Source organism: Leopardus geoffroyi, chromosome D4 (assembly GCF_018350155.1).
Source record: "Leopardus geoffroyi isolate Oge1 chromosome D4, O.geoffroyi_Oge1_pat1.0, whole genome shotgun sequence".
Classification (NCBI taxonomy): Eukaryota; Metazoa; Chordata; class Mammalia; order Carnivora; family Felidae; genus Leopardus; species Leopardus geoffroyi.
In genome coordinates, this window is record NC_059342.1 from 92,388,574 (window position 1) to 92,413,331 (window position 24,758).

Genomic DNA, 24,758 nt, shown 5'->3' on the forward strand with positions numbered 1-24,758 from the left:
CACCGACGTCAGGACGGAGAAGCCAGCGAGCGCCGGCCTCCGGCCCGCCCCTTCGGCTGCCAACCTTCCAGCGTTTACGGAGAGCGCGCCCCCCGCGCCGGCACCCCGGGGACAGGGCGGCCCCCAGCGCCGGCCCCGCCTCCGGCAGGGCGGGCGTGGGGGGGGGGGGGGGTCACACGTCAGCCACCCCGAATTCCCCGGCGCGGGGGGCGCCCCGGGCCGGAGCGAGCCTGGGCGCGCGGGGCGGGGCGCGGGCGGCGCGGCCGGACGCCGGGCGGGGGGCGCGGGAGTGGGGGTGGGGGCGCCCCGCAGCCGGCCGGCAGGTGGGCGCGCGCTAGCGGGCGGGGGTCCGGCGGGCCGCGCGCCTCCCCCGGAACTCGGCCGTGCCATTCCCATGATGCCCAGCCACCGGGCACGGCTTCCGGAGCGCGGCCGCCGGTAGGTCCGGGGAGGGGGCGCTGCCGCCGCCCGCGCCCGCCCCGCCCCGCCCCGCCCCCGGCGCGCCCGCCCCCCGGCCCCGCGCGGGCACGCCGCCTCCCCCGCCCTGCCCTCCAGTCCCCTCCCCTCCCCTTCCCCCCCTCCCCTCCCCTCCCTCGCTCCCCGGGGCGCGCGCGCGCGCGCGCGCGGCGGGCCGGGGGGCGGCGAGGCCAGGGCGGGGCGAGCGCGGCCGGGCCGGGGGGGGGGGGGGGGGGTTGGGGGGGTGGGGAGGGGGGGCGGGCGCCGGGCTGCCGCCTGGCCTGGGTCGGGGAGCGCGTCCCCGAGGCGGCCCGGCGGCCCTCGGAGCCGGCGGCGCGCGGCGGGCGGGCCCAGGTGCGCGCAGGTGAGGCCCCGCGGCGGGCGCTTCCGGCCTGGCCGGGCTCCCCGCCCCGAGCACGGCCGCGGGCCCGGCCCTCGGGCGGAAAGGCGACCCCGCCCCGCGCCCCGCGCCCGGCCGCGGCTTCCGGGAGGGTCGCGGGGCCTCGGCGGGGCCTCGGGCCGCCAGCGCATCCCCGGCGCAGACCTGGGCGGAGGCCGGCCCCGCCCCGCGGGAGGTGCCCGCGCTCCCCTGGCCGAGCGCCCCGGGGCCGGGCCCGCTGGGAGGGTCTCGGCCTCTGCGCCCCCCGGACACAGGCGGTGGCCCGGAAGCTTCGCGGGAGAAGAGGTCGTGGCGACCCTGTGGACCCTCCTCTCCTGGCAGGCCCACGCCCACTTGGGCCCCCCCTCCCCCCAGGGCCTCCTTCTGGGCCTGGTACCCTGACCCTCACCTTCCTCCCCCACGAGGGGAAGCTGCCACCTGAGCGGGAAGGACAGGAGCTGAACCACTCTGGTGAGCCGAGAAATGTGCTTGGGGGCATTTGGTGCAGGGAGCCAGACTGTTCAGGGGATAAGCCAGGTTCTGTCCTCCGCGCCCCCCTGGGGTCTGGCATCCACACTGAGATGCCCGGGTGCCCCCCCGCCCCCCGACACGCTTCCAGCTTTGGCACCGCGTGGCTTTGGGGTGCAGGGCTGGGTGGCCCCACTGGCCACCCTCCAGGCCTGGTTTGGGGCTCTCGGGGTACAGGGTGGCTATTTGACAAAGCTTCGGCTCACAGTTCTCTCCAAGTATAGTTTTGGGGAGTTTTTCCGAATGATTCATCTTATGTAGTTGATTGTTTTAAATACGCAAGCTGTCGCTGGAGATTCCCTGTGAGTTTTTTCCCTCATTCTCGCACTAGGTGATTTGACAGTTCAGAACCCTCCTCACTGGGAGTCTGAGCTCTCTACAGCCGTGCAACCACGGGAACACGGTGAACACGGGGAGACCAGTGTCTGTCCTTCCCCCCACTATGCTAAGTGGTATGGAAATCACTTCAGCCCAGTGCCTTTGGGCTCGTTGCTGCGCCCGCTTTTAAAAATTGTCTTGCGGCTTAAGTAGTTACCATTCTTGATACAGACTCTTCACAGCCCGAGGCCGACGCGGACATCTCATGATCTCTGTCATTTTGCTGAGGCAGCTGGAATAACCCCCACTGCAAGGTGGGCACAGGCTCCCCTAGCCAGTGAAAGAGCCCTCTCCCCACCCTGTCGTCCCCACTGGTCTGTGACCCCGGGAGCCTTCCGGGAGGGTGATGTTACGAGAGAGATTTGGGGCCGCAGTGGGATGCCAGGGTCTGAGAACTGGCAGATGGTTTCACGTACTTCCTCTGGTACCAGATCCGTAGCCCAGGATAGTTGCGAATTAGCTGTGATTAACTGTCTTTGGTCTCAGGGTTAAGTTTTTCCAAAATTCAATTTCAAGCCTTTAAATTAATGCTCTTTCTAAAAAAAAAAAAAAAAATCTGTACTAGCTGAAGTTTCGGCATCTGAATTAGATGTTTCTGATTTTCTTTACCCTGTGGCAGTCAAAAGTCTATTTTAAAAGTCGGTAAAGGAACGGGAAGGGGGGGAGGGGAGGAAGACCTAATCCCTGAAATGCTTTACAAACATTGGCTCCTGCGTTATCCCACCGAACCTGGCCTTGAGAATTTCAAGTGATTGCAATAAATGCTTTTACGTTATAGTTTCACTTTGGGGACACACGAATCCGTGATCGTGAACGGCTTGCTTCCGAAGCTCTTGTGCCCTCTGGTTAAGTTGCACCTGTTTGGGCAAGTCTGTGCCTAGGTTGCCGGCCACGCTTTTCTTGGAAAGGACTGTGGTGTGTAAATACAAGATGATGTGCTCGTCGGGACGGAGGCTCCTGGTAGAGAAGGGTCCATGTTAAAAGCAAAGCAGATACACAGGCCGGTTCCAGTCTGTCCACTGGGGTTCAAAGGCGGTGACAGCCGTGCCCGGCACTATCCTGGGACGGAACTCAGTTTCCCTGTTGCTGTAAATGCTGCAAAGCTGTCTTGCATCACAGATGTTTTGCATTCTAATTTGGGGGCGGGGGGGGGGGGTTAGAAATCAGGGATCAGAAAAACAGGTTAGGAATGACCAGTCACATGTTAGGGTGCCCGTCACATCCCCCTCTGCAGCGGTCCCTGACCTTTAGCGGAAGGGCGCTTTGCAGACAGGTCCTCAGAACCGTTCCCAGGACCAGCCCAGCGGTTCCGCTGACGCAGCCACCCTCGGTCCGAGATGCGGGAACCGGAGTAACCACGCAGGATGAGAAAGGGCGAGTGACAGCGTGTGGGACAGCTTCTCTGCCGATTAGCAGAGAATGATATCAGCCCATGAGACTGCCTGGCAGTTTTTAAACAAAAAGGCTGTAGGCTCTGTGGCTCTTTAAAGACTGCCTGGGGAATTCGTTTTTTCATTGCTCACGGCACGTAACTTTTTATTTCAGGGGCTTGTTTTCCACACCGAGAAGGAAACTATCCAAGAAGTCACCCTGAGCTTACACTCACACAGTCATTCTTTTTAACCTGCGGAGACTCATACGCGCACCTGATCCCGTCGGCACCTGTTGACAGCCTTTTGCGGCAAATAACACCTCGCTTCCCGCGCAGAGAAGACGGAAGGCCGAAGCAGGAACGCGGGACGGGGAAGAGACGCTTGCGGGGGCCTCGGTGTGAGCCCGGTGCCCATGGCTTGGGGGCGGGTCCTTCCACGCCTCCCCCTGCAGCTGTGCGGACCGAGGCCCAGGAAGCATGAGTGACCTCCCCCACCGCGCCCCCGGCTCACCCGGCACCGGATTCTGAGCCGCCTCTCTGGACTCCAGCCTGGCGTGCCGTTTGTCCGTGGACACGTGCGCCAGCAGAGTTGCGGTGACCCCCCCTCTTTCCTCCCAGGATGTGAAACGGGCAGAGAAATAAAGAGTCGCCTTTCCGCACGTCCCTCCCTGCCTGCTAGAATGTTTCTCATGAACGCCCCTCCTGTGGTTGCTCTCCAGTCGAAATGGGAGGCCTTTGGCACGCCCGGGGGCTTTAGGTTTCCCGGGGGCTTCGCAGAGCCGCACGAGGGCGTCGCGAGGGCTTCGGTGAGTGCCCGAGTACAGATGGTCATTAGCACGCTGCAGAGCCACGAGGCCGCTCTGGGCATGAGCAATGAGCTTGCCCTGCAGAGAAGCCAGAGGGTAGAGAGAGGCCGGGACGCCAGGCTGGCCGCCAACCCCGCGTTTGCCGCCTGTGGGCTTGCTGCCGATTTTGCCCCCTCCAGGGAGGAGGAAGCTGCAGCCTTTGGCCCCCTGGTGCTGGATTCGGACAGCGACGATTCCGTGGACCGGGACATCGAAGAAGCCATCCAGGAGTACCTAAAGGCCAAGGGCGGGGCCGCCCAGCCCTCCGGGGCCGCGGACGGGGGGAGACGGTGCAGACCAGAGGCTCCCCGGAGTAGCGCCCCGACGGCCCCGTGTCCCCCGAAGCTGGCACCCAGCTCAGGGGGCGCCCCTGGCAGCCGCGTGCGAGCCGGCCGGGACCAGGGCTCCGCCTCCCCTGCGAGCGTTAGCAGCGATGACTCCTTCGAGCAGAGCATCCAGGCAGAGATAGAGCAGTTTCTGAACGAGAAGAGACAACACGAGACCCCAAGAGGTGACGTTTCCGTGGACACAAAACCAGACCCCGGCGATAATCCGGCCAGACCGGCGTTTAGGTCCAGCAAAGAGCTGGCGGTCAGGGCACACCATGCACCGGGTGTGACTGGAGCCTGCAGGGAGTTTGTCTTCCGGAAACCCCCCAGGCTGTCAAGGGTGAGCGCGCGGCCCCGAGGCCTCAGGTCTAAATCGGCTGTGGAGCCTGCAGAAGCGGCCCAGAATAAAGGTACCGTCAGGAGGAGCGCGGGCCCCGGAAGGAGGGCGAAGCGACCCAAGAGCACGGCCCCGGTGCCCGAGGCGTCCGGCTCCAGCAGTGACGATGGCATCGAGGAGGCCATCCAGCTGTACCAGCTGGAGAAAAGGAAGGAGGCGAGCGGAGACCCGCCGCAGAGAGCGCCCTTCGCGGAGGGGAGGGGGCCCGACCCTCCCGCACGCGGCACAAGCCACTCCACAAAAAGTGCCTTGCCCGAAACCCACAGGAAAACACCAAGCAGGAAGAAGCCGACGGCCCCGAAGGCCGTGGACCTCCGCCCAGGTGGCCCTGCCCCTGACCCCCCCTCCAGGCCCCCCAGGGAACCCAGAGCTGCCGAAGACGAGCTTGCCGAACAGCCGCCGTGCGGGGCAGAAACATCCGCCGAGCTGATGTGCGCGGAAGCGATCCTGGACATTTCCAAAACGATCCTGCCAGCCCCCGTGGGGGGCGGCGGGAGCCCCCCGCCTGCCAGCCCGCTCTCCTACCCCCTAGCCCTGCCTGCCCGCTCCGACGGGGACAGCAGCTCCGTGGACAGCAATGACAGCATCGAGCAGGAGATCCGGACGTTCCTGGCTCTGAAGGCTCAGTCGGGGGGTTGGCTGGCCACAACGGAGAGCTGCCCACAGTCCGCACAGAGCCCACCGCCGTCGCCTGGCCCCGGGGTCCCTGTCTCCAAAACGCTGGGCCTGTCACTGAGCTGCAGAAGGAAACGCAGGGGAGGCAGCAACGCTGTGCGGCCGTCCACACCCAAGAAAACAAGAGAGACGGTGCAGGAGGGGGCCCAGGCCGCAGACCACGGCCCCGGGAACGCGCAGCCCAGCCGGGCCCCCAGGACGGAGGGCGAGACCAGGGGCCAGCCCCTCTCCTGCAGGCCGCTGGAGCTGGGCGAGCAGCACGGTGGCCCGGACGTGAGGGGCGGCGTGTGGCCCGGCCACGGGAAGGCGGCCACGGTGAGGAGCACCGGGGGGAAGGGGAGCTCGGAGGACAAGAGCAGCTCGCTGGACAGCGACGAGGACCTGGACACCGCCATCAAGGACCTGCTTCGGTCCAGGCGCAGGCTCAGGAGGAGGTGGAAGGACCCCAGGGCCGCGTGCAAGAGGAAGGTCAGGTTCAGCACCACCGAGACCCAGTGCGTGGATAAACTCGGGGGCTGCCAGAAGGACTGGAAAGACAGGAGCCCTCCTCTGTTGAAGAGTTGCCTCTCCAAACCCAAAAAAGACAGCAGAGAGAATCAGGTGAAAACAACTTTGAGCGTCTCCTGCAGGGAAGCGGAGAGAACGCGGGCAGACGGCACGGGGTCCGCGGACGCACCCCCGGTCCTCCAGTCGAGGAGAAAAGCGCCCGAAGGGAACTCGTTCTGCGGTGACGCAGAGGCCTGTGAATTTCAAGGTGCAGGCCCCAGCCCCGGACCCCCGCCCGATGACAGCAGCTCCGTGGACAGCGATGACAGCATCGAGCTGGAGATTAGAAGGTTTTTGGCCGAAAAGGCCAAGGAGTCCGGGAGTGGTTCAGAGGCCCTAGGAGGGGGCCCCGCCGCCCTGGGCACACGGAGCATGCCCAGGCCCGAGCTGCCGTGCCAGAAGGTGTCCACTCCCGCCCTGGCCCTTCAGCCCGGCGTGTGCACACAGAGCCAGCGGGGCAGGGGTGGCCCGCAGCCGGCCGGAGGCCCTGGGGGCACGGGGAGGGCCTTCCTTCCAGGCGGGAGGAGCGGCCCCCTGGCGGAGCAGGCCTGCCTCCCTGCGGCCCTGGCCAGGCGCACCGGCACGGCCGGGGCCCTGTCCGCCAGAGGGTCGGCTGCCGGTCGGAGACTCGTTTGCACTCACAGAGATCAGAGCCCGCGAGGGGCCGGGGGTGCCAGAGAGCATGCTCTTGGCCCGCCGCCCGCTCACGTCGAAGCTGGCGTCCGGACGGAAAGCCCCGGTGCGGCCTTTGCTGTGACCACACGGGGCCGGAGCCCGCGGACTCGCAAGCCGGGAGCGGATGGCCTGGGGAGCCCCCAGACCGGCCTCGCCCTCCCGTGGGCCGACTTCGCCCACCAGAGTCGGCTGCAGAGCGCGTGGGCGCTGAGCCCAGAGGGCAGAGAGGCCGTGTGGAGAGGGGGCCTCGGGGGCCAGAGAGACCAGGGGCCGGAGGGCCAGGACCCCAAGAAAGGCCTGCCCTTCACGGGCTTCTCCTCACTGCTGTCCACACAGTTATTCCACTTCGGGAAGAGTGTCTCCTGGGGGGGGAAGCAGGCGGGAGTCTTTGGCCCGCCCCTGAGTCTGCCCCTGCAGGGCCCGTCCTTCTCGGCCTTCAGAGACACGCCGGCTGGCCGCAGCCCCGTGTCCGGAGGCTCGCGCCTGCTCACGAAGAAGGAAGGCGGACGCTGGCCCAGCCGGAAGTCACAGGCTGCGTGCACCCTGCATGCCAGGAGGAACTCGGGCTCTGAGGACGACGGTTTGGACCTGAGGTACAGGCGGAGGGCCGTCGGTGGAGAGGACGAGGCCCGGGAGGCCGTGGGCAGTGACTCGAGCGAGCTCAGCGACACGTCCGTAGAGGAGGGCGGCGGCCCGGCGGCCAAGGGCAAAGCCCTCCAGCCCTGAGGACGCGTGCTGGCTCTGTGTCCTTCTGGGAAGCGCATCTGTGTGCGTCCGCTGCTCGCGAGGCTGGGCCCGGAACGGGAAGGCCCCCTGCACAGCCCCGTAGACGGGTAGGCCCGCCGGGAGCGGTGGTGTTATTTAACAGATGTGTCCTGGAAAATAGGGTTTTTGTAGCCTTTTTGTAAATTATTTAAAGTGCTGTAAAAAGTATTTTTGGAAAATGCTGTTGTTTGGTTTTGTAGGGCATTCCTAACTGCCGCTTTCTGTGGTCTGCGTGCGAGGCTTAGATTAGCGGCCACTTGGCTTGGCCGTCACAGCCAGGGCTCAGGTGACCCTGACCGCCAGTGTGGCCGCCGGAAGGGTCTGGCCGTGCCCGGGAAGGCAGCGGTGGACGCCCGCCCTGAGCGTCCCAGAAGCGCCCCCGGAGGCCTCCGTCGGGAAGCTACTGGACAGCTCTTGTGACCTGAAGGCCGCCGGTCCCGCGAGGCCAGGGCGAGTCCTCTGAGTGCTGCGGTCGCCGCCTCCGCGGGAGAACATTTCAAAGCACAACGGCCAGCGGGCGGACGGACCGGCCCCCGAGCCTGTGTTGTTTAACGTCCAGCCCCGTTCGATTCCTGTGTGATTGTAACAGCCCAATAAAGCCCTTTTCGTATGGGAGCCACTATTCCTCGTCGTCGTCAGTCACGGTCTGGGAAGGTGACGTCACCTGAGAGTGCCCTCCTCCCCGTCGGCACTCGGGAACGCACGAGGCCGGGGCCGCTTTCCTTGTTGTGGTGCCCAGACGTCTGGAGAGCCCAGGATGAGGCCCAGCACCCTCCAGGGACCGGGGCCTCGCCAGGGCGTGCTTGCACACTCACTCACACACTCACACACACACACTCACGCACTCAGCAGGTGCGCCAGGCGGCTTCCCCAGGGCCCGCCTCCCCGAGGCACGACAGGCCGTTGCCTGCGCTGTTGCGAGTGGGGGTGGGCAGGGCCCCCGGCCTCGCGGTGGGTCTGAGCTGCGCCACAAGCCACGGCGCCTTGCGGTGGGGGGGAGAGTGTGGCTTTCCATGCCTTCTGCTCAGAGGCTGCCGGGGAGACAGGAGGGGCTGCTGTCGCGTGGGGTGGACGCTCAGCGGTCACGACGTTGATTGTCTGCGGCCCCGAGTTTTACGACTCACTGTTGCATTCAGCTGACGGACCTGGACAAGGTTTGCTTTGCAGCTGGGTTTACTAGTCAGACGTGCAAGTGAATTTTCTACAGGCTGTGCACCCTGGGGTTTAGCGGCGGCCCCTTCTGCACCCACAGGCCGGGGAGCACCGGTGGGCCCTCAGCCTGCAGCCCGCCCTCCGGCCCGCCCGACACCTGCAGGGGTCCGTCCGTCCGCCAGCCCCGTGGCCGGCTCTTCACTCGCTTTGGTGCCCCCCGGAGAAACCGTTTGTGCGATCCGTGCTTCAAATTTGATTCTCAAGAAGTGCTTTTAACACTTGGAAACGAAAATCAGCTTGTTTTGTATATGGGAACTGGGTTTTTTTTTTTTAATGCAAATGAGTTCAGCCCTGCTTGTAAATCTGCTTAAGCAGCTCATCTTACCCAGAGTGGCCTTTGTGGGACGGGATGGTGACCAGAGGACCCTCCTGTGCACTTAGCTCGGAGTACCCCCTGCCCCTGCTGCCTGCCCCCTGTCTCCTCCAGGCCCGGCCCCCTTCACGCGTGCCTCCTTCCTGCCCCCGGGTTCCCGCGGCCTCTGCGACACGGACCCCCATTCTGCGTGGGGCACCGCTGTTCACACACGTTTTGTCCTCACACACACCAGGCACAAGCCTGCTTGGGCTGGTCCCTCCCAGGGACCCCGTGCCCTAGGTCAACTCTGGCGCACGCTGGGGCCCAGGCCAGAGGTCCCCCCCCCCCCGCACCATCTCTGGGAAGGGGGCCGTGGCACGGTGAGTGTGCGGGGCCTGACGCCATAGCCGTGAATAGCAGTGTCCGGGGAGCTGCCGCACGGGGTGCCGAATGTGCACCCATCTCTGCGGGCAGGGGGACCGTGTGTTCCCAAATCAAGCCTCGCTTCCGGGGGAAGGAGGGGTCTGTGCGCCTGGGGCCAAAGGTTCATTCATTTAATGCAAAGAAGGAGAGAGGCCTGATCTTTAAGTGGTATCTGGTGCTCCAGGGTACTTTCTGGAAAGAAAGGGCACAGTGGGAAGAGAGGGAGGGAGGGGAGGGAGGGTCTCCTACAGCCAAGGCTCACTCCCTCCTTTTATGGCTCAACATCTGAATTCTCGGCAGGTTTCTGGAGCTGACACACACTCGCCTCGGGAAATCCGGCCCTAAGTTTAAGTTCTGGCGCCTTCTCTGCTCATATAAAAAGATGAAAAGTATTGCCCCCTTGCTCCCCGCCCCCACCGCCCTCCGAACTAATTTCAGGGCCTGTTTAAGGGACCCACCGCCCACCCTGCGAGCCACCACCCGGCTCGCTCCAGGCAAGGCGGACCGGGAGCGGGAAATAGTCTGTTATTTGGAGAGTCTTTGGGGTTTCTGCCATTCTGTGCCCTGGACAGACGTCCCGCCCAGCGTGGACGCATTTCCTGTGTGTTTGGAACCCTGTGTTCTCACCGACTGCAACCGAGAGACAAAGAGTTACTGATGCACATGGGAATACGTGTTCGAGCGTGCGAAGCCGCTGCCCTTCACCCCACCCGGCAGCCAAGCAGCGGGGGCCTAGTGACGCCCCCGTTCTCTGCGTCGCGTCTCGTGGTGGAAGGAAACAGCCCGACCCGGCCAGGCCTCCTCGTGGGTCAAGACAGGCTTTCCTGACGTCACAGGAAACACAGAAATGCCGGGCTGGCCTCTTCCCTAACTGTTGTGACGCGGAGTGAGGACTTTGAGAGACGTCAGGATCGCGGCCAGGGAGGGACGAGGTCCTTCCCGTGATTCGGGCACCCGGCCCGCGCGCGTCCCCGCGGCCTTCCGTGAGACCGTCCATCTAAACGCTCGGCATCTGCCCTCAACACATGAAGATTCCTGGTGGAAGACGTGCCAAAAGAGAAGTTTATAGGCACCGGAGTCCCCGTAGGACTTGCGTGCAGCGTCGGGGCCAGGGTTGCGGGGTCCCCTGCCGGCGGCCACGCCTCCCCAGACGCACCCAAGGCGGGCTGCGCGTAGGGCAGGCCTGGGACTCGCCCCAGGTGATGACGTCCAGGTCCTCCGAGAACCCAAGCCAGCAGACGGGTGCGCCAGGACGAGGACGCCGGGAGCCTGAGCTGGAGACGCTCCCGCTCTTGCGGGAAGACGGGCATATATGTTCTGTCAAAGTTATTTCTGGTTTCCATCTTCCCAGACATTTATTCTACTTACAATGCACGTAGAGTGTAGCTTTACCTCACTAGCATCTCTGACAGAGCAGTTTATCGGCCGTGACGCGTCGAAGCACCCAGCACCTGTTAGGATGCCCAGGTCTGGCGATGTCGGCTCCCCTGGCACCCCCAGCCGGCCACAGGGGCGGCCTCTCCGAGCGTGGCACTCACCAGCTCCGACCAGGAGGAAAAACGGCTATTTTGCCAGCTAACTTTGCCCTTCCCCGGAGTCCCCAACCCGCTTTTCATAGCTGCCGAGGGAGGAATTCATTCTTTTTGGGGAGTTTAGAAACCTGGTTAAAAAGGCATTCTTTGTCTGGTGTTTATTTCAACAGAGGCTCAGCACAGAAGCGTCCCCAGGATTTGGGTATTTTTTAGTGAAGGGTCGTGGAAAGTAATTTTTGGCCTGATGCCTGGAGAGCCCACTGCTTCTGCGGCTCAGAAAGATAACGCACAGACCCTGGGTTCAGGCTCAGCTTCGCATCTTTTTATCAAGAATATCGACTTTCTCTGGAAACCATTTCCGTTCCAAATGGGACATTAAGCCTGTGGCCAAAATGTCAACTTCTGTGTATTAATAATAAAAAGGTGTTAATGAAGAAATAACCAGTCATGGCGTTTCATTCCTTCCCACTCTGACGGGACCACGATTTGTGTAAAGGAGATAGCATCCGTGCAACGTAACCGTGGCCTCTGTCTAGAGCGAGTGCCTTCCGGATTTCCCATGATGAACACGTCCTGCTCTCACACAGGAAGGGGGAGGTCTGTGTCTGAAACATATCGACTGGCACAGAAAACTCTCCTCACTGAAGGCCTCATGAATCCTAGCAAACCTCAATCGATCGAGGACTGCAGAGAAATCAACGTGCACGCACTGTCATTGCTACCCCACCCAGAAAACGCGTTATTCCCTGCCTGCTGGGTTTTTTCTTAACGTTTTACTGAACCTTGGAAGTGAACACAAAGGGAGAAGTCCCACGGACACATCACCCCCCCCCAACCGCGAGAGGCGCTGGCCAGGCCCGTTCCACTGATCTGGCCTCCCGGCCCTGCCCCTCTCGGTGGCCGCAGGATGTTCCCGGGGACTCCACGCCGGCCAGCATGCGTCAGGGACAGGGGGCTGTGTCCCTGCCCTTCTTCCCCGCACGGCCCCTGTCCTCCCTCCAGGCAGGGCATCCCACCCTCCCGATTTCCACCAAGGCGCTTTAGAACAGGAAACCCACTCCGGGATCTGTCTGGAGTGTGAAACGGCTGCTGAGAAAGACACGGGGGGCACGGGAGGGGTGTGGGGGTTACCCAGGCCTTCCTCGTGCCAGGCCAAAACTTGGGTCCCAGGACGCCCACAGTCCTGTCCCCTGATTACAGGTGAGTCCAGAATTCAGGATGCTGCGACTTTTTTCATGGAAAGTCAAGCCACTAACATCCTTCCCAGCTCAGAAGTAAAACGAACACGTAGGACGTTACTGCCCCGTCTGCGTGTTTTCCTAACGTAAAGAGCAAACATTTTCAGGGAAAGCAGTGAAGTCTGCACCTTCACGATCGGGCAAATTACGGGAGACGGGGGACAATGTGTCAGGTCATTGCTGCCGGTGTCAGGGGACCCCTGACCTCTCAATCGCAGATGGAGGGCCTGTTGACGTTGTAGCTGGGGTGGAAGTTGAAGCGGTCGTAGGAGGTGATGTAGTTGTCGGGACCCGTCACAACGCTCTTCTCCACGCAGACGTTGAAAGTATTGTTCCGGAACATCCCACCGGCCGCAAGTTGTCTGGAAAACTTGCCCGAATTTGGGTAAAATACTTTCTGGAAGTGGCAAGGGGACACAAGAATTAATGGGGTGTGCAGCCGGTCATCGGGCATTTCTGGAAGAAGAACAAGAAATTTGTAAGAAACAATGTCGTCTCCGCTCCCAGGAAGCAGCGACGTCAGGGTGGGCAGAATGGCCCAGGCCGTCCCAGTTGACTTTTTTTTTTTTTTTTTTTTTATAATTTTATTGATTTATTTTGAGAGACAGAGAGTACACGCTCAGGAGGCGAGGGAGTGGGAAAGAATCCCAAGCAGGCTCAGCGCTGAGCCCGACACGAGGCTCCGTCCCGCGATCGAGAGTCGGAAGCATCAGCGGCTGAGCCACCCGGGAGCCCCCAGACCATCCCAATTTATAGGTGACGCCTGGGAACACTTACTAATAGCTCGCTACGCGCGGACTGAAGGACTGCCTACGGGCCACCTGGGCGTAGCACGGCCACTCCTGGCCCCAAGCCACCCCAGTTCTGCTCGGACCAACCGTGCCACCAGACATGCATCTGGACCTCTCTGAATGTCAGTTTCCTCTTCTGCAGAGAAGAGACAAACTCGACACGCGTGGGTTTCAGCCCCGAGTGCGTATGCGAACCCCCTGTAGAGCTGTAACACGCTTCTGATGCCCACGCCCCACCAGTGCAGGGGTGCGGAGGGGGCACTGCCCTAGTGGGGTGAGGGTGCGGTGGGGACCACACCCAGACAAGCCCGAGCTCCCGTGTGCAGGCGCTAGGGTGGGGATTAGCCCAGCAGCACAGCATCATCGGGTGAGCCTGGGGCGCCCGGGCCTGGGGCTCTGCCAGATGGCTCACCCTGGACAGGTGAGCTGTTCTTTAGCTAGCCTCCTGTCAAGATCGCTGGCTGTTGTGTCTCCTTGGCAGGAAGCGGGGACAAAGAGAAACGGCTTCCGTGCATGTTTTTAATAGACTGTCTTTTCTCAGGGCAGAGGCTGTGGGCTCCAGAGAAATTGAGTGTGGAGCGCGGAGTTCCCAGATAGCCATCACGGCGCCCCCCAGGGCACAGACGGCCGCCCTGAGCGTCACTGTGCCACGTTTCTGACAGCTGAGCCGACGTCCACACATCCACACGTCACTGAAGTCCACAGCGTTCAGTTCATCAGCGTTCACTTTTTGTGTTGTCCGCTTCGGCGGGATACCGTTGTAGTATCGCAGAGAACGGTTTCCTCGCGGTATCATTTCTCTTTTCAATTTTTTTCCAATGTTTATTTTGGAGAGAGAGGCAGAGCGTGAGTGGGGAAGGGGCAGAGAGAGAGGGAGACACAGGATCCGAAGCGGGCTCCGGGCTGACAGCACAGAGCCGGACGCGGGGCTCGATCTCACAAACCACGAGACCGTGACCCGAGCCGAAGTCGACCCTCAACCGACTGAGCCACCCAGGCGCCCCAAATGTTTATTTTTGACAGAGAGAGAGAGACAGAGTGCGAGCAGGGTGGGGGCAGAGAGAGAGGGAGACACAGAATCCAAAGCAGGCTCCAGGCTCCCAGCTGTCAACACAGAGCCCGACGTGGGGCTTGAACCCATGAATCAGGAGGTCATGACCTGAGCCAAAGTCGAATACTTCACCGACTGAGCCACCCAGGCGCCCCTCTGGAAACTTTCTAGACAAATAATCTCCCAAGAGCTCTATCCCCCACGTAAAACACGTAAATAAGCGATATAACCAGACCTTTTAAAATGAGGACTATTTTGAAGGAAAAAAACCACACTGTCACCCCAAAATGGGTGGCCCTACTGTCCCGGGTATCCAGGGGATGCTTACGCTGGTGCATCTGAGCCCTCACCTGGGCCCAGGAGGGACTTCAGGGGAGTTTTAGAAGGCAGTTCTAGACCTCCAGACTGTGAAGTCAACCTCAAAAAGGGGGTGGGGGGTGCCCAAAAGTACACGGATCCCCAGATCCACAGATCCACTAATGTGCCTTGTCCCGTTGCAACCTGTGGTTTTTCGCCGGCACTGCCTCTTAAGGTCACGAGTTCATTAACATCAGGCATTATTACAAAAAGGAAGCAGCCGATCCCTTATTTGCTTCCAAACTCACTGCCTGAAGGCACCTGGGGTGTGGGGGGGGGGGCGGTCTATGTAAGAGGAGCCAGCCTTTGGGGACGTCTTAAGCCAGTCTACGTGCGCCGTTTTCATCTTTAAAACACTTCGTGGCCAAATTCACTTAGTTATTTCTACCCGGCCCTGTGTCAAAAAGATTTGAGGTGCCCCCTCCCCCTTTGTGATGTTGGAACTTTGGGCCACTCCGGACAGCCCCCCCCATGTGTTGCCCTTTTGAGAAATCCAGGGTTGCAGCCTCCTCCTCGGGATGCCCCCCACCCCCCACATACACGTGCTTCCCACTTACCGGCATCTCGTGCACGGTGGGGGCCCTGCTCCCGTAAGCTTGGTTACTGGTCCTGTACACGGAGACAGGCTCCTTGGTCCTGGCAGATGAGAAACACACTCTATTTTCCGTGCATTTATTCTAATTCTGCCCAAGCCTCGGCCTTAAAACATCTGCTTGATGGAGCTCTGTCGGGAACACCCCAGGCAATGCAACCATGAGCGTGGGCTCCCTTGGCCAAAAGGTTCACCCTCCCCGCCTCCTCTGTCACCTCTGCCCTTACTCTCCCCCAAGGCGGGCCAAAGCCCTAAAGGCAACCCTCGCAGGGTCTTGGCACCTGCCGTCACTTCCTGGACAGGCAGGGAGGTCAGGAGCTGCGGCTCAGCCGCCACACCCCTGCTGGGGGGGGGGGGGTTGGGGGTCGTCCACTCCGGAGCCTCTGAGAGAAAACACGCCTGCGGTCTCTGATGCTGACCCTGAGTTGAACTGAGTGGCTGGGTTCGGACATCAGCTCTGTCTCATGCCTCGAGAGCTTGAGAGAGATACCACCTTTCTGCACCCCAGTTCTCTGTCCTGGGACAGGACAACAGCCCCCCGTCCACGGGATGGCAGGGGAGACTAGGCGAGGGAGGGCAGGGGGCTACCAACGTCCCAGGGTTAGCCATGAGCAGCTCAGGCGTGCCGGTGGCGGCGCCTCCCCGCCCGGAGAGGTAGGACTTATCCCGGCCACCCCGGCCAGTCCTGCACAACTGCAGGCCCCTCGCTTGTGCTTTAGGAGGACTTTCTCGCCCATTTGGTGGCAACAGATGGCGCGGGGCCAGGCCGCGGACTCGTGTGTGCGGGCCTAGTGAGCGGAGCCGCCACCCAGACCCAGCGCGTGCCCCGTGACCCCTGACTCCGTCCTCACCCGTAGCCCCGAAACCACTCCGGGTTGTTGAACCTGACCGGCAGATCCCCGTCTATGCGGTAGTAGTCGCTGGTTCTCTGCGGGGGCGCGGGCGCCGGGGCCTCCGGGGCCGGGGGCTCCGCGGCCCCCGCGCACTCTCGGGGGTTCGCCTCGGACATGAGCCTGACCTCCGCGGCGTCCGTGGGAGAGCTCGGGGGGGGGGCCGCGCGGCTTCCCGTTGCCAGGCGACGGCCCGGTCACCTGACTGGGCGGTCGGGCCTTAAAGGCGCCGCGCCCACGGCCTTCCCAGCCGCTCCCCTACTGGCCGGGGGACCCCAGGTCTTGGCCTTCACCCGCAGAAGGCCCGCTTCCAGCTCCGCACGCCGCTTTACCGCGTGCCTGGGTGTCCCCGGCCCCGGACGTCGGGTCCCGTCCCCTCCGCCCCGTACCCGGCCTCTAAATGCAGACTCCAGATGCGCCTAATCTTATGGGAGTCCCCCTGGGAGAGCGACGGGTTGCGCTGGACTGGCCCGAGGTGAGGAGGGCCCCCACGGGGACGGCGGCTCGTGCGGGGTGCAGGCGGCGAGCTGGGGGGACAGGGCCGGGGGACGCGCTCCCCTACACCCCGCGCTCGCCCCGACCCCGCCGGGCCGCTCCATCCTCCCGTGTCCGTGGCGTCCGGGCGGGCGGCGGGCCGAGGTCGGGCCCGGGGCTCACGCATCGCTGGCCTGCGCGGCCGGACCCGGGGCCGAGCGGCGGGGCGCGCAGAGGCACCTCCGGGCCGGCAGGCGGCGCTGCGGCCGGGGCGCTGGCGGCGGCGGCGGCGGCGGCAGAAGGAGCGCCGCTCCCGGAGCTCGTCCCTGCCCCGTCCGCCCTCCGCGCCATGGCGCCCGCCGCGTCCGTGTCCCGCCTGCTCGGCGCGGGTGAGCGTGCGCGGGGGCCGGGGGGCGCGGAGCACAGGGCGCGGGCGGGATCCCTGGGGACGCGGCGGGACGGGTCCGGGCCGGAGGGCACGGGCAGGGGCGCGGGGTGCGGGCGGGGGGTGGGGACGGGGGGGGCGGCGCGACGCCTCCCAGGCCTGCGGGTCACGCAGCGCCCGCCGCGCGGGGACCCAGGCCCCCGCAGGGACAGCGGCCGGGCGCGCGCGCCACCAGCCTGCTCTCTCCCCAGGTGTCTGCGCCGGGCCGCTGCGGCCCCGTCTGCTCCAGAGCGCCACCCCGGGGTGGGCCCGGCCGAGCGGCAGGACCCTGGCCAGCGCTGCGACCCCCGCCGTCAGGGAGCCCGAAGGCAGCATCGGTATGGTTGGCTCCTCTGCGAGCCTAGGGTGTTGAGGGGACCGGGCCTGGCCTCCCCCGTTTGGGGTTGGAATCGTCTGCCACGAGGAGTTCTGAGTGCCCTGCCATTAGGTGTGAAGGCCCAGAGGGGTGCGGACCCAGGAAGGAAGGAGGGGCAGCCTGCCTCCGTCTCCTGCCCCGGACAGCCCCGTGCGCTGGGTGCACCCGCACGTGCACTTACAGTGGCCTGAGCTCGTGCCTCGCTGCCCTGCCCTGTCATCCGCTCTCATCTGAGGATGGGGCTAAGGCCACTGTCCTCCCCGGGTGGGGGGAGGGAGAGCGAATGGTGGCCCGTGTGACTTGGCCCCTTGGGAGGTGCCCTCTGGACCGCTGAGCCCTCCCTGGACGCCTGATCGGGACCTTCCTCTGGTGACTGGGAGGCACCCCCAGGACCGGCCTGGGCCCCTCCCCTTTCTGGGTATAGACTTGACCAGGGTTACCCAGGAGCAAAGCCAGGGTCAGAGCCTGGCTGCAGCCCCAGTCTCCTGGAAGGGACTCCGCCTCCGGCACCTTGGTCAGCTGGAATTACCGGCCCTCCCCCTCCCCGGCCACGTTGCCTCCCTTCCACGGTTGGGAGCAGGGGGGGCCTCGAGCCACAGCACCCTCTTCTCCCCACCCCAGATCTCAACGACAGGATCCTCAGCGAGCCCCTCAAGCACTCTGACTTCTTCAACGTCAAGGAGTTGTTTTCCGTGAGAAGCCTCTTCGATGCCCGGGTGCACCTGGGGCACAAAGCAGGCTGTCGGCACAGGTGACAGACACGGGGGCCCGGTGTGGTGATGCCTGCAGGGCCCGGGGACCCTCCTGCCTTGGGGTCCTTGGAGTCCAAGGCCCTTTTTGCACTGGCGCGTTTCGTCCCCTTTCAGACGGGGCCACTGAGCCCCGGGGAGGAGCGGGGGTCTATTCTCAGACTCCGCTTTGGCCCCCACGCTGGACCGTGTGCTCAGGGGCACAGGGTAGAGGCTGGCGAGGGAGGCAGCGGTGGCGCATTCACACGTTCAGATGTGTGTGCGGCCTTCCTTCCGGTGGCATCCCCGCGTGATGGCGTGTGGGTGCGGGGAGACTTGCCCGAGGCTTGCTGTAGCCCAGGCCTGTCCTGGTCACCCCGAACCCCACCCTACCCCCACTGCCTCCCGGCCATCACTCGCCAGACAGGGGCCCCCACTGCCGTCGTGGTTGCGGGTTGCAGACTGCGCCGTCCCCGGGGATGGTTGCCCCAGAAGGTCCTCCACGGAGGGCCCTGGCGGGTGGTGGGCATTCAGACCAGAAGGCACCGAATCGGCCACGTGGACTTTGCTCACCCTCGCCTTTGTGGGGTCTCCGGCAGGTTTATGGAGCCGTACATTTTTGGGAGTCGCCTGGACCAGGACATCATTGACCTGGAACAGACAGCCGCACACCTGCGGCTGGCGTTGAATTTCACGGCCCACGTGGCCTATCGCAAGGGCATCATCTTGTTTGTGAGCCGCAACAGGCAGTTCTCACACCTGATCGAGACCACGGCCCGGGACTGCGGCGAATACGCCCACACCCGCTACTTCAAGGGCGGCCTGCTGACCAACGCCCCGCTCCTCTTGGGACCCAAGGTCCGCCTGCCAGACCTCATCATCTTCCTGCACACGCTCAACAACGTCTTTGAGCCCCACGTGGCTGTGAGAGACGCAGCCAAGATGCAGATCCCCACCGTGGGCATCGTGGACACCAACTGCAACCCATGTCTCATCACCTACCCCGTCCCCGGCAACGACGACTCTCCCCCGTCCGTCCACCTCTTCTGCAGGCTCTTCCAGACGATCATCAACCGGGCCAAGCAGAAGCGGAGGCATATGGAGGCCCTGTATCGGCTGCAGGGCCAGGAGGGGCCGGGGGCCCCGGGCGGGGGGCCGGCTGACCCGCCCTCCCTGGGAGCGTAGGACCTAGGTCATTCCCGGCGACGGGTCCTCTCCCTTGCCCGAGGAGAGCGGCAGCCACGCCTGTCCCTGAGCCAGCAGCCCCTTGCCTTCCCTGGCCGCAGTCCTTAGCGGGTCCTGTGGCTCTTGACCTCGACTTGACCTCTTGACCCTGCTGCTAGTAACGGCTCCTGGCAGCCGCCCCCCCCCACCCCCCCTGCCCGGGGCTCCACTCGAGACCCGTGGGTCCCCGTGGGTGCACAGAGGGCCCGCAGCCAGCAGTCCGGAAAACACGCTCGTCCTGGAGTCCGGAAAGCCTCGCTCACACCCTAAATTCAGTCCCTCGTGTGGCGGGGAGGCCCTCCCACCGAGTCGCCCTTCATCGTCTCCCAGACTGTGCCGAGGTGGGGCTGCGTCCTCCACGGTTTCTGGGGCTGTTCTGGAACCGGAGGCCGCAGGGCCAGCCACCCAGAGCATCCCATCCGGGAGGGGGCGGGCCGGGCAAAGCAGACAGCAGGATCCCAACGGAAATAAAGGTTTCACTTGGACGGATGCGGCTTTGGGGCCTGTGGGTTGCACAGTGCGGTTTATGTGCCTCTGCTCACCAGCGTGGCGTCCGTCAGACCGCCGTGGGCTCCACGGAGCTCACGGTACTCTCAAGCTTCACGTGGATGTGGGGGGTGGAGAGGGCTCAGCCCCTGGGGACCCGCCCATCAGTGAGGCCGCCCCACGGCGCACATGCTCTCGTGTGCACGGACACCTGGCCGCCTGTGCTGGCTCGCGTCGTGCAGAAGCACACGGGGACAACAAGAGGGGGCCCGGTGTCCACCCGGCCACTTCCTGGGTTGGGGCAGGGGTGCGTGGGGGTGCCCCTGCTGTTTTCCGTTTGCCACGCTTCGTGATTTACAAGGTGCGGGGAACGGGGCGCCCACTTGCCCACCCGAAGTACGAAAATGCAATTTATGGGAAGGTGAGTGCAGGGGTCCCCCCGGGGCTTTCACCAGCAAGTACTACTTCCTGCTGAGTTCTGACAGAAGTGCTTGGCCCCCCCCATCCCTTGGAGCTCCAGAGAGGCCAGCTGTGGGGACCCAAGACCCTCAAAAGTGAGCACTGTATAGAACTATGCGGTGAACAGGGCCTTCCTGGGGCCTGTGTGGGGCCCCTGTGAGGCCTGCCGGTGGCAGAGAGCCCATGCCAGCCTCCAGAAGCAGGCCACGGGGGGGGGGGGGGGGTGGTGCAGCTTGGGTCGGCGCAGGACCGTGAGAGACACGGGAGGCGGCCCTGGCCCCTTTTCTGTCCCGGGTTTAGGGGCTGAATGGAGGGCACTGGTCACCACCCCGCCGTGCCACGGGAGCTGCGCCAACGGCCTGCCTGGCCCTGCCGTCCTCTGTCCCCTGAGGGTCCCCTGGAACCTGTACAGTGAGGACCAACAGGGCTACCAGGAGTTGGGTTTTTGTTTTTGTTTTCTTGGACTCTTTATTTTTGGGGGAGAGCGCGAGCAGAGGAGGGGCAGAGAGAGGGAGGGGGCAGAGGGTCCAAAGCAGGTTCCACGCTGCCAGCACAGAGGCTGACCTGGGGCTCGAACCCACAAACCACGAGATCGTGGCCTGAGCCGAAGTTGGACGCTCAACCGACTGAGCCACCCAGGCGCCCCTTGGGGTAACAGGAGTTATGACTGGCCACCGCTATGCTCCCCGTACTGGGAGTGCTGGGGGGTACAGGGCAGGCAGGGTGCCCCCTCCTGAGTGGATGCCTCAGGGGACACACAGACCCAAATCATCAGGGCACCTTCAGGGCAATGAGAACCCAAAGAAAAGGCTCGGGCTTCTAGGACAGCAGGGGTGGGGGATTGAGGGCCGCTTCTAAACTGACACAAAGGTGACCCTGGCAGGAGGGTACCTCCACGTTTGCCACCCTGGAGACGAACCCCAAGAGAGCCCAGGAGCGGCCAAAGGAGACAGTGAGTGTACTTGAGGCCGAGAGAGCTGGGGGACCGGCTCCTGAGTCAGGAGAGGAGGGGTCGCGCCCAGCCCTTCCCCCCTGCCGCTGCGGTGGCTGACATGCCCACTGGACCTGACACGGGGCCGTGCCCCGACCAGCGGGGGTCTCGAGGGAGCTGACCACGGGAACCAGAGCAAAGGCCTGGGAGAGCCGGGCTCAGGGTGGGTTTGGGACCAAGCTGAGGGTAAGTGCCATGCCACCAGTGAGGGCCAGGAGCTCGGGGTGAGTGTGGGTACAGAGGGGGCTCCACAACCAGGCCCGGAGGCTGCCACGGAAGGCCACCTGCCCAGAAGCCAACCAGGTGACTCCCCATGGTCCCGCCCATGGCTTGCGCCTTGAGGGGGCATAGTCCCCACCCAAGGAGTCTGGGCTCCTCCCTACCCCCACCCCCACCGTCCAGCCCCAGCCTTGGCCAGGTGGGAGTCACCCTTCACGTGTTTGTAAGATTAGCGAAGCCACTTCAGGACGTGGACAGGATTATTTTTACACTGTATTTTGAACTGTCCCTCCTTTGTCCAAAACCTAGCCCAGTTGTGAAAATGATCCAGCCCTGCCCCTGGATGAGACCCAGAGGGTGTGGACGGCCAGTGCAGACACCCCGAGGCAGCTGGGGGACCCAGGGCAGTGCTCTCTCCTATGTCCCCGTCTCCCTGCGCACCTCCCAAAGGAGCGCCACCACCCAAGAGGCCCGGGACCTGCCGCTCAGAAAGTGTGAGCACGGCCCCCGCACAGCACAGCGGCTCCCCGGCCCCTCCTGGCACCTTTTTGAGCCTCGGGTGTCTCGTGGGAACCCTGGGTGTCAGGAGGACCCCCCCACATGGGGTCGTGTCCCACTGTTGGGACAAGTCCCCCACCCTGTGCCCGGCCCGTGGAGGGGGTTGCCTGGGGCTGCCATGCGTCCTCTCTGCCTCCAGCCTGGGTGTCCCGTGCCTGGGGCAAAGCTGCTCTCGCCCTCGATTCCATATGGGGGACCCATCCTGGGGGTGGCCGGGGAGGGGTCCCCAACCCCCTCAGATGTCTGTAAGGTGCTGGCTGGGCTTAGCACGGAGCCCCTTCTAGACGTTTCGCACACCCCAGACCAGACTCTACCCTCCTGGGCTTCCGTTCTCGTCCAGAAGTCAGCCAGTAACCCTAGACATCATAGCAGGTACGGTAGATGTGATGCCCTCACGGCCTCCTCTAGATACGGATGCATCCTTCCTTATTCTGACGAGGACGGCGGACCCCAGGACCAACTGAAAAAGTGAGCGGACTTGGGAGCTGATGGGAGGACCCCCGTCTCCAAGGTGGGGGACATCTAGGGCGGGGGCGGGGGCGCTGGGCAGAGCCACGGCTCCCACACGAGCTGTGATTCCTGCTGGAGGGCCGAGGGGTGGGGGCCTCTCCTGCAGGAGGAAAGGAGTCAGACAGCCGTGGCTGGGGTCCTGGGCCCTGGGGAGCAGAAGAGAGGCCGGGGGCTGAGGTTGGCCCCTGAGAGAGTGGGTCCCCCCCACAGCCCACCCCAGCCCTTCCTGCCCGGCCCCGACCCGGGGTCCCAGGACAGAGGTGTGGGGGCCACCTGTCAGCCATCGACCTCACGCGTCAGTCCCCTGAGTCCAGCTGCCCGGACTGAGAATAGTGTTCCTGAGAATAGTGTCTGTGGGGAGAGGAGACCCCCAGGCGCCTCGAAGGCAGTACGGCAGCCATGGGTGCAGGAGCTGGGGACGAGGGGCCATGAGAGCCCACGCAGGCTGGGCAGGAGGACGCTGTCTGTTCCCTCCTCCTCACACGCTTACGCGGCACCTACTGTGTGCGGCCAGGGCAGGGACGGAGCAGACACGGCAGCCCTCGCCGTCCTGGAGTTAACACTGTAGCCACGAGGCCCCCGGACAGACAGAGGGGAGGGGCGGGCCTCCCTGAGGAAGGCAGGGGTGCCCACACCATCGATGGAGGGCTCCCTCCCGTGGGGACGGCCAGGCCCCCGCCTTCTGACCGGACCTGCCCCTGCCTGGACGGCCAGTGGTGGGAGGGAGGAGGGGGGTGCTCAGGTGGGCCTGGCCTCTGGATGGAGGACCCGCAGGGGGCCGTGCGGAAGGAAAGGCCGGGCCGCTGACTCGGCTGCCTGCCCCCCCTCCCTCCAGTGCCATCTCTTCCATTCTGGGCACCTGGCTGGACCAGTACTCGGAGGACTTCTGTCAGCCCCCAGACTGGTCTGTGTCCCATCTGGAAGCATCAGGGGGTGAAGGCAGAACGTTGAAGATGGCCGGGCAGGGCTGTGATGCGTCCGGGCTGGCTGCCGGTCGCTGTCTTTGCAGAGCAAACTCAGGAGATCGGCAGGAAGCTGGTCAGCGGGGACGCCCACTCCCTCTTCCCGACCGAGGGGCAGGTGCACGAAACCACCAGCATGGGCCAGTGTGGGCTCAGGACGAGTGCGGCCACTGAGGGGTTTCTAGATCCAGGGACTGGAGATGGCCAGGAAAGTCATCCTGTCCAGATGCCACCCAGGCCGCCCCCAAAGCCCTCGTTCTCCAGACTCGGCCTGAGGAGCCGGAGGCCACGGAGGCCGAGCTGAGGGCCGGAAGGCTGGCGGTGGGCGCATATGGGTGTGTGGGGCCGGGCGCTGCTGGGCCAGGCAGAGAGGAGCCCCCAGAGGCTGGTGTGGGACCAGGAGCTAAGACCGGCCTCAGAGCACCCAGTGGGGGACCGCGGTCCGGGAGAGGTCCAGGTGTGGGTTCCGGGGCAAGAGCTTCTGGAAAAGGCAGCAGGATATTCCTTTCTTCGGAAACGCCTGTCTGGAAGGCAGGCATGTTGATCTCCTCTTGCGTCATCTCCGGAGCGAGCGGCGGTTCCGGCCCCGGATCCTCTCCGATCTGAAGATGGAGATTCAGCTGCAGAAGCAGCAACGGAACTGAAGCCGCGTCCAGAGCCGGCGGCATTTCCGTCAAGAGCAGGAGTCCCTCCTCCAGACCAGGAGCCGCCTGCACCCGGCGGTGCCCGCCTTCTGCTGCGGCTCCAGGAGAACCCGAGCCAGGGCCCCACCCACTGGGAACGGAGACCCGACCTCTGCGCTCGACCTTGCAGAAGACCCGGAGCCAGCTGGGCACCCAGCGGCCCTGCAGGGACAGCCTGCCCCTGCCCCCCTCCGTCCCTGCCCCTGCAAGATCCTGGAGCCAGCTGGACACCCAGCGGCCCTGCAGGGACAGCCTGCCCCTGCCCCCCTCCGTCCCTGCCCCTGCAAGATCCTGGAGCCAGCTGGACACCCAGCAGCCCTGCAGGGACAGCCTGCCCCTGCCCCCCTCCGTCCCTGCCCCTGCAAGATCCTGGAGCCAGCTGGACACCCAGCGGCCCTGCAGGGACAGCCTGCCCCTGCCCCCCTCCGTCCCTGCCCCTGCAAGATCCTGGAGCCAGCTGGACACCCAGCAGCCCTGCAGGGACAGCCTGCCCCTGCCCCCCTCCGTCCCTGCCCCTGCAAGATCCTGGAGCCAGCTGGACACCCAGCGGCCCTGCAGGGACAGCCTGCCCCTGCCCCCCTCCGTCCCTGCCCCTGCAAGATCCTGGAGCCAGCTGGGCACCCAGCGGCCCTGCAGGGACAGCCTGCCCCTGCCCCCCTCCGTCCCTGCCCCTGCAAGATCCTGGAGCCAGCTGGACACCCAGCGGCCCTGCAGGGACAGCCTGCCCCTGCCCCCCTCCGTCCCTGCCCCTGCAAGATCCTGGAGCCAGCTGGACACCCAGCGGCCCTGCAGGGACAGCCTGCCCCTGCCCCCCTCCGTCCCTGCCCCTGCAAGATCCTGGAGCCAGCTGGGCACCCAGCGGCCCTGCAGGGACAGCCTGCCCCTGCCCCCCTCCGTCCCTGCCCCTGCAAGATCCTGGAGCCAGCTGGACACCCAGC

General features: G+C 64.4%; 4 protein-coding genes across 5 annotated transcripts; 3 read left to right on the forward strand and 1 right to left on the reverse strand.

Annotated features, from left to right (window-relative positions):
* The first annotated feature begins 324 nt into the window (after positions 1-324).
* On the forward strand, positions 325-7,967 carry PPP1R26 (protein phosphatase 1 regulatory subunit 26). 2 transcript variants are annotated; one of them, XM_045467334.1, is made up of 2 exons: positions 325-438; positions 3,287-7,967. In XM_045467334.1, exon 2 carries the CDS (start codon positions 3,794-3,796, stop codon positions 7,304-7,306), a length of 3,513 nt encoding a protein of 1,170 aa, XP_045323290.1. In that variant the 5' UTR covers positions 325-438; positions 3,287-3,793; the 3' UTR covers positions 7,307-7,967. The 2 variants fall into 2 exon arrangements, with proteins under 2 accessions (XP_045323290.1, XP_045323291.1); XM_045467335.1 differs by lacking the exon at positions 325-438 and adding an exon at positions 691-820.
* A 4,052-nt stretch (positions 7,968-12,019) lies between these two features.
* Positions 12,020-16,297, reverse strand: PIERCE1 (piercer of microtubule wall 1). Its single transcript, XM_045467337.1, has 3 exons — positions 15,688-16,297; positions 14,802-14,880; positions 12,020-12,442 (listed from the first exon to the last, which is right to left on the reverse strand). Exons 1-3 carry the CDS (start codon positions 15,843-15,845, stop codon positions 12,254-12,256), a joined length of 426 nt encoding a protein of 141 aa, XP_045323293.1. The 5' UTR covers positions 15,846-16,297; the 3' UTR covers positions 12,020-12,253.
* On the forward strand, positions 16,154-19,441 carry MRPS2 (mitochondrial ribosomal protein S2). The gene is made up of 4 exons (XM_045468088.1): positions 16,154-16,589; positions 16,837-16,962; positions 17,622-17,751; positions 18,328-19,441. The coding sequence occupies exons 1-4, from the start codon at positions 16,154-16,156 to the stop codon at positions 18,911-18,913; spliced, it is 1,278 nt and encodes a 425-aa protein (XP_045324044.1). The 3' UTR covers positions 18,914-19,441.
* Positions 19,442-19,478: 37 nt separating this feature from the next.
* LOC123592408 lies at positions 19,479-24,402 on the forward strand. The gene is made up of 4 exons (XM_045467336.1): positions 19,479-19,859; positions 21,417-21,601; positions 22,038-22,133; positions 23,011-24,402. The coding sequence occupies exons 1-4, from the start codon at positions 19,479-19,481 to the stop codon at positions 23,309-23,311; spliced, it is 963 nt and encodes a 320-aa protein (XP_045323292.1). The 3' UTR covers positions 23,312-24,402.
* The last annotated feature ends 356 nt before the right edge of the window (positions 24,403-24,758 follow it).